Source organism: Oryctolagus cuniculus, chromosome 1 (genome assembly GCF_964237555.1).
Source record: "Oryctolagus cuniculus chromosome 1, mOryCun1.1, whole genome shotgun sequence".
NCBI classification, from domain to species: Eukaryota; Metazoa; Chordata; class Mammalia; order Lagomorpha; family Leporidae; genus Oryctolagus; species Oryctolagus cuniculus.
Window position 1 is genome coordinate 69653193 of NC_091432.1, and position 8135 is coordinate 69661327.

General features: G+C 44.9%; 1 protein-coding gene across 6 annotated transcripts in view; it reads right to left on the reverse strand.

The window, feature by feature from the left end:
• Nucleotides 1–6305, reverse strand: part of NARS2 (asparaginyl-tRNA synthetase 2, mitochondrial) — a 149118-nt gene extending 142813 nt beyond the window's left edge. For 2 of the 6 annotated variants that reach the window (XM_070075945.1, XM_002708668.5), the window contains exons 1-2: nt 5870–6305; nt 840–949 (exon numbers count right to left, since the gene is read on the reverse strand). In XM_070075945.1, coding sequence (XP_069932046.1) covers nt 840–949; nt 5870–6010 — 251 coding nt within the window. In that variant the 5' untranslated portion in view covers nt 6011–6305. The remainder of the gene's footprint in view (nt 1–839; nt 950–5869) is intronic. The other 4 variants (XM_017344379.3, XM_070075959.1, XM_070075951.1 and 1 more) reach the window with 3 other exon arrangements.
• Nucleotides 6306–8135: the final 1830 nt, after the last annotated feature.

Here is an 8135-nt window from a genome sequence, read left to right on the forward strand (position 1 = left end):
CCTGTAATGCCGGCATCCCTTATGGGCACCAGTTCAAGTCCTGGTTGCTCTACTTCCAATCCAACTTCCTGCTAATGGCCTGGGAAAAAAAAGCAGAAGATGGTCTAAGTGTTTGAGGCTCTGCCACCCATGCAGGTGACTCAGATGAAGTTCCTGGCACCTGGCTCCTGCTTGGCTCAGCCCTGACCACTGCAGCCATCTAGGAGGTGAACCAGCTGATGGAAGATCTCTCTCCCTCCCTCTCTCTCTGTAACTCTGACTTAAAAAAAAAAAAAAACAACTAGATGAACAAAGTAGTTTAAGAGAGTTTAAAGTGCAGGGAACATGAAAGCAAAGCACAAGCAGGAAATACTGGCATCTGAAGATGTCAGATAAAAAAGGGAGAAGCTTGTGCTTGTAGAATTTTTTGTTTTTAGATTTATTTATTTATTTATTCATTTGAAAGGCAGAGTAACAGAGAGAGAATGAGAGACAAAGACAGAGAGAGCTTTCATCTCCTGGGTTCACTCCCCAAATAGCTGCAACAGCCAGGACTGGGTGAGGTTATAGCCAGGACCCCATCGCGGATCCCACATGGGTGGTAAGAGGACAAGCACCTGAGCCTTCTGCTGCCTTCCCAGGCATATCAGCAGGAAGCTGGATTGGAAGCAGAGCAGCTGGGAATCAAACTAGCACGCCAGTGTAGGATGCTGGCCCCCTGAAGGATCTTGATCTTGCACTTAACCTCAAAGCTATGAAAAGCAGAGAGAAGGATCGCTCAAGGGGAAATGTGAACACTGAATTGGGGAAGTGGAGAGCACTGGAGATGGAAATCAAGGGACTTCTTTTTTTAAACTTACCTACAGTCAAAGCTTGCATCTGCAACAATCTGAAGACTTTCTAAAGATGACCCATCATTTATATGCAGAAACAAGACCTCTTTTTGGGATCGGACTGAACGAATCCACCCCTAAAGAAGAGAAATATTTCTAAACGTGAACTTAAAACATGTCAACATTTTACACTATATGCACAGAGACTAAATCAAAGTCAAAAAGAGTACTGACAATCCTTCCTCAACTAGTCAACTGTTGTTAGTTTACTCACATGCACACATAATTTTATATGGTTCTTATCATAGTGAGATACACAACCTCGCATTCCACCTTTTATTTATAAAGCTCATCATTTTGAATGGATGTCAAATAAGCCATCAAGTTGATGAGACTAATCTATGTAAACAATCCCCTCAATATTGGCTATTCCAGGTATTTCCTCCTCATGCCCCGTATCCAATTACAAATAACAGGGCTTACATCTTGGCGCCTTTTTCCTTTTATATCCAAGTCCCAAGAGGAAGATTATGTAGTTACAGATTAGAAACATCACCAAAAAAAAAACTCTCAAAAAACTTCACTAGTGGTCATTTAGCCTAGACGTTAAGACACTGGTTAGGACACCAGCATCTTGTACCAGATTGCTTGGATTCAACAGCCGGCTCCAGCTTTTTTTTTTAAGATTTATTTATTTATTTGAAAGTCAGAGTTACCCAGGGAGAGGGAGAGAGATCAATCTTCCATCTGCTGGTTCATTCTCTAGACAGCTACAATGGCCAGAGCTGGGCCAGGTCAAAGCCAAGAGCCAGGAACTTCTTCCAGGTCTCCCATGTGGGTAACAGGGGCCAAAGCATGTGGGCCATCTGCTGATGCTTTTCCCAGGCCATCAGCAGAGAGCTGGATCAGATGTGGAGCAGGCAGTACACAAAAACCCATATGGATATTAGCATTGCAGGCAGTGGCCTTACCTGCTACGCCACACCACCACCCTTCAGCTCCAACTCTTAACTCCAGCCTCCGGACATTCCAGACCCTGGTAGGCAGCAGTGACAGCTCAAGTGATTGGGTCCCTGCTACCTACATGTAAGACCCAGATTGAGTTCCTGGCTCCTGGTTTTGGTCACTTGGCCATTTGCAAGCATTTGGGAAGTGTATCAGCCTGCACATGTGCTCTCTCTCTGCCTCTCAAATAAATGAAAACTAAACAACAAAAAAACCATCACAGTATGAATGCATATTAAGTTGTCAAACAGTCTGAACAGTACAAAAGAGAAGTCTTCAACCAGGACAGCAACACTAAAAACAGCTTTCTCAGATACACCTAACTTAAACTTAACTAGCACAGAAGAGATAAAAATATTCCTCTAGCAGATTCTGAACAAATGTGTAGTGTCCAAGATGTGTAATATAAGTGAATATAGGAGAGTACGCACCACTAAACATGCCTGGGAGAAGCAAGGGATGATCCTATATAGAAAAACCGGATTGATATTGCTTCTTTTGTGTTCCTGCCTAACCTACTGAACATGATTTTTTTTTAAGGTTTTATTTATTTATTTGAGAGATAGAGTGACAGACAGTGAGCGGAAGAGACAGAGAAAAAGGTCTTCCCTCCGCTGGTTCACTCCCCAGATGGCCGCAACAGCTGAAGCTGTGCTGATCTGAAGCCAGGAGCTTCTTTCCGGTGTCCCATGAGGGTGCAGGGGCTCAAGCACTCAGGCCATCTTCTACTGCTTTCTCAGGCCATAGCAGAGAGCTGGATCAGAAGTGCAGCAGCTTGGAATAGAACCGATGCCCATATGGGATGCCAGCACTGCAGGTGGAGGATTAACCTACTGCACCACGGCACCGGCCCCTGACATGATTATTTAAGTGCTTCTGCCACTCATTTACACATGCATAGTGCTTCAGGGGGAAGAATGTAACTTTATTTGCCCTGAAGTGCACTGACAGGTACCCTGTTTTTCAATGACATATCTACCAATACCTACCAGGTATTGAACATGTACTATTTAGCACACATTTTCCTACCTTCATATACTACCTCATTTCCTTCTCAGGATAGCTTTAAGGATTTTCATTATTGCCATTCTACAAGTGAGTCTCACAGAAATTATATACCTTGCAGAAAGTCACACATCTGATGGTGGTGGGTCGAGTATACATTTGAAGCCAAGTCAATTTGACTAGAAAATCCTGGATCTTTGGACATATAAACTGAAGAAGAACGTGTAAATTGCCTTGGTCTCAAGTACAAATACTTCAACTCACCACATTTCAGCAAAGGTACCTGTGTTTTGATCATGCTCTATCAACATTAATTTCCAAATATTCTCTTATTTTTACTTAAAGAAGTAGCATTTACTGGGGCCGGTGCTGTGGCGCAGCGGGTTAATGCCCTGGCCTGAAGTGCTGGCATCCCATATGGGTACCAGTTCGAGTCCTGGCTGCTCCACTTCCTATCCAGCTCTCTGCTATGGCCTGGGAAAATAGTAGAAGATGGCCCAAGTCCTTGGGCCCCTGCACCCACGTGGGAGACCCCGAAGAAGCTCCTGGCTCCTGGCTTCAGATCAGTGCACTCTAGCCACTGCAGCCAACTGGGGAGTGAACCAGCAAATGGAAGACATCTCTCTCTCTCACTCTCTCTGCCTCTCCTCTCTCTGTGTAACTCTGACTTTCAAATAAATAATCTTTAAAAAAAAAAAGTAGCATTTACTGAGCACTTTTTAATGTACTTTTGTTCTAAGCTATTTATAAATACTATGCTACTTAATCCTCATAAGAATCTAATGAAGTAGTAATTATTGTCATTTTAGAAATGAAGAAGCATATTTAGACACGTGAGGAAGATAGTCCAGGTCACATTTACTGAGTCCAGCTGGGAGTCGAATACAGTTTTTACTATGAGTTCCTGACCTCATCAACAGACTTTCCTGGATTGCTATCTTCACCCCATGCCCAGTTCCTCTGCCACTGGAAAACACCTTCGTGCCATTTCCACTGCATCCTAGGGGACAGCTCCTTCAGGACTCAGCTGATATGTCACTTCATGACCTCCTTACACAGCTAAGGAATTGCTAGTTTTCTCTTATCTCCTCCTCTATACCACTAACAAGAATCACACTGCTCCCAACTGTCTTAACCACAGCAGCACTGTCCAACAGAAACACAATGTGAGCTACTCATGTAATTTTAACGTTCTTAGTGGTCACATTAAAAGCAAAAAGAAATATGTGAAATTAATAATGTATTTTACTTAACTCACTATACCCAAAATATTATCAATATGCAATCAACAGAGAAATATATGGAGATATTTTTCATTCCTTCTTGCTCTTCAAAGTGCTACAGGGGTGGCTCAGGATGGCTGCACTCATATTGGAGAGCCTGGTTTGCATCTCAGGTCCTTTACTTTTGATACAGCATCCCGCTAATGCACACCCTCTCTCTAACAGAAGATGGACGGCTGAAGTACTTGGGTCTCTGCCACCCCCGTGAAAATATGGATTCAGTTCCAGGCTCTTGGCATTGGCCTGACCCAGCCCTGGCTGTTGTGGGCATCTGAAAAATCACTCTCTCCCTAATAAAATGGGAATAAAAATTAAAATAAAAAAAAAACCCTATTTGGTATGTATTTTACACTTACAGCCTATCTCTGTTGATACAAGCCACATTTCAAGTGCTCAGAGCCACAAGTGGCTGGTAGCTATCACCTCAGACTGCAGAGCAATAAACTGCCTCTAATTCAGGCAGTAGCTTCTTTTTATCTTTGAATCCTCTCTTGATTTGCAAACAAAAGCTACCATCAATACATGCTAAATTAATAGGTTAAATCCAAAAAAAAGTTTTGATTTGGATTACCCGAAGAATATGAAACTCAGAGAAATGCAGAGGGGCAAGCAGGTTGGCCCTACTGCTGAACAGCAAGGATAGGTGAAGATAACAAAGGAACCATGTCAGTGTGTTTCAGCAAGCTGACGAGAAACAGTCAACCACCTGGCCTAACCTGTGCCTGTAAGGAGTCTTCCATATGGAGTTGCTGCAAATAATGTCGTTAGTAAGAGAAACAATAACCGCTAACGTTTATAGTCGGTGGGCCACTGGTCTAGATATCTCATACCCTTTATCTTAATAGTCAGGACTCCTTGATGCCATGATGTAGGGACCATAATTACCAATTTACATAAGAGGAAACTGTGATTTAGAGCACATAGGTGACATGCTCATAATTAATTTGTCTTCACAAGCGGCAGATTTAAACCTAGGCAACTTGACCCCAGAGCTCTAAAACTGCTTTACTCTGTAGAGTTGTCGCTTTGCTGGTAGAGCTTCGACCTGGGATGCCAGCATCCTCTATAGGCTCTGGTTGGTGTCCCAGCTGCTCCACTTCTGACCCAGCTCCCTGGTAAAGGCCTGGGGAAGCAGAGGAAGATGACCTAAATGTTTAGGCCCCTGCCACCCAGGTGGGAGACCCCAATGAAGCACCTGGTTTCCGGCTTCTGCCTGGCCCAGCGCCGGCCCTTGCGGCCATCTAAGGGGTGAACCACAAGAAGACAGATCTCTCTCTCTCTCGTCTTTCCCTCTCTGTAACTGTTTCAAAAAATAAATACATAAATTAGAAAAAAAAAAAAAAAACCCTGCCATACTCGTTCTCCTAATTCATTAAACACAAATGACATGCAAAGCCCCCTTTGAGGCACTTAGCGAGCTAAAAGCTGAACTGGAGGCACAGTTTAAATTGTCAGTCATGTGCAAGAAGGAAGACAGGTTCACGGAGAATTAAAGACACAGAAAATGGGCTTGTTCATTTACATTTTTTTCTAGACAAGAAGTCTGCGGGTCATGCGCCGGTATCAGGAAAGCAAAGTCCTAGCATTTTAATCGGGAGAGTAATGGGACCCAAGGAAAGGGTTCCGCGTGCCTCCACGCCGTGCCTCCATTTCCTAATTTCTGCCTGTCGGTCCTTCTGTCTAACCCGGCCAGTGCAAAGCAAAGCTAATGCGGATGTGTCATACAAGTCCCTAAAAGGACGCCCCCGCTTCCCGTACACCCACCTGGACCTTAACGCGCTCCCCACTCGTGTGCTGGGCCCTCAGTGCGTCCCGCACGCTCAATCTGCCGGAGGGTTTGTGCCTCGGGCAGGGAGCCGAGGAAAAGAAGCGCAGGGCTCGGAGCAGGCACCCGGTCCGCAGCATCGTGGGGCCGCCCCTGTCCTGGGGGCCTCCCTGGTCGGCTGCTCCCCTCTTCGCCGCCGCTACCCCGCCTTCGGGCGCTCTAGAGCCCTCGGCTACGCTTTCTCCTTCCGAGCCCCCACAGAGCCTCTCCTCGGCTTTCCTTTTCCCAACAGGGCGGAAAACACAGCACAGCCGGCAATGACAAGACACCACGCGCTGACGGCCGCACAGGGTTCCACGGTCCCGCACTAATTCTAAACTACGCCCCCAACACACGCAGCACCGCGCCCCGCCCCTACGTCACCACGCCAACGCCGTTACGTCATCGCGCTACGAGGAGACTAAAAGAGAGCATGCGTATTTGTGTTCCCGTGCCCAGGAAGCAGGCTAGCTGCTGTGTGGAGGAGGAGGGGCAGAGGAAGAGGCGTGGCCAGGAGTTGGGGAGAGGCGGAGCTAGGGCACCTGCTCGTCGGAAGGGCCACCTCAGCGGTTGCTTAGGAGCACAAGTTGGGAGGGTTCTTCATTTCGGACGTGTCGAGTGAAGGCTGAGGGACACTGACAGGCGAGGAATGACTGATGGAGAGGAAAAGCGTTCAGGAGAAGCTTGGGTGTTGACAGGATCAGCTGAGACTATCAGTCGTTCTGGAAAAACCAGCCATAGCCCCAGCTCAAGTCACACCTGTACAGTATCAGACATCTAAACAGTTGCATAAAAAGGGATCCGTTGCCTGACAGCCCTTAAGGTGGGGCGTCAAAGACGGCTTCCTGCAGAAGGTAGTTCTCTGTCAGATAAGGGGAACTGAAGAGACCCTGAATGTGGGAGTCAGAGAGGGCATGGTCGTGTGAAGATGTTGGAGACTCGGGAATGCCCCGTGCTGTCTGCAGAATCTTCAAGCCTCTTTCCCGCGCTCCCTCATTCTCTCACCTCTCTTTTTGTCAACAGTTACCTGTTTTGTTTGATGCAGAAAATATGACCCTTTTATATGAGTTTACATTGAAATTTATAAAAAACTTTCTGTAACAATGACAATCATGAAAAGTTTTCTAAAATAATAAAAGGTAAAAGTGAGAGCTAATTACTTACAGTTGCCTCCATTATTTTGTCCATTTTACAGGTAAGAGAAATTAGGCACAGAAAGCTTAAATGATCTGTTCAATGATACAAGTGTGAGACTAAAACTCATAATTTACATTTACATACATAATTTACATATATATATATAACTTACATATATATATGTAATGCAACACAGCAATGAAGAAGCTACTTGAGATGCCCAAATGGGAGTGACAGGGTTTGAGTCCTGGCTTCCGATCCAGCTTCCTGTGAATACACACCCTGGGAGGCAGCAGCAGGTGATGGCTCAAGTATTTCCATCCCTGTTCACCACACAGAAGACCTGGTTGGAGTTCCAAGGCCCTTGGTTTTGACCTGGACCAGCCATAGCTGTTGCAGGCATTTTGGAGTGAACCCATGAATGGGCTATTTCTCTCTTTTAAATAAATAAAAAATTTAAAATAAATAATCCCAGCATTTCTGGCTCTGTGCCCTAAACTATTTTGTTATACACTATCTCAAGGTGGAAAATTAAATCATGGTCTTTTCATCAAGGAGCTCATGATCTAGAAAGAGAGAGGCAGAAAAAGTTCATTGCTATATAAACCAGTAAGTACATATGCAGACGTAATAGCCAGGTGGAGTGGTAGTTTAGAGAAGGTGATAATTTAGCTGAGTGTTTGAAGAGGATCACAACTTTGCCAGGTGGGGATATAAGAAAATTTTTGCCAGAAAGTAGGCAGGAAAGTTTACTAGGAAGGCAAATGTCTTGAAGAATTGTAAAAATATCCCAAAACATACTAGAAAATATCTCCTGTGAAAATACTTGAGCACATTTTTAAATTTTTTTAAAAAATATAGTCATTTTATTTTAATGGCAAATACATATATGGAGAGAAGTATCTTCCATCTACTGGTTTGCTCCTCAAATTGTTGCAGAAGCCAGGGCTGGTCTCAGGCGAAGCTGGGAGCCCAAAACTCAGTCCAGCTCACCCATGTGGGTGGCAGGGACCTAAATACTGGAGCCATCATCTGCCGCCTCCCCAGTCACATTAGAAGGAAACTGGAATTGAAGGCAGAGTCAGGGCT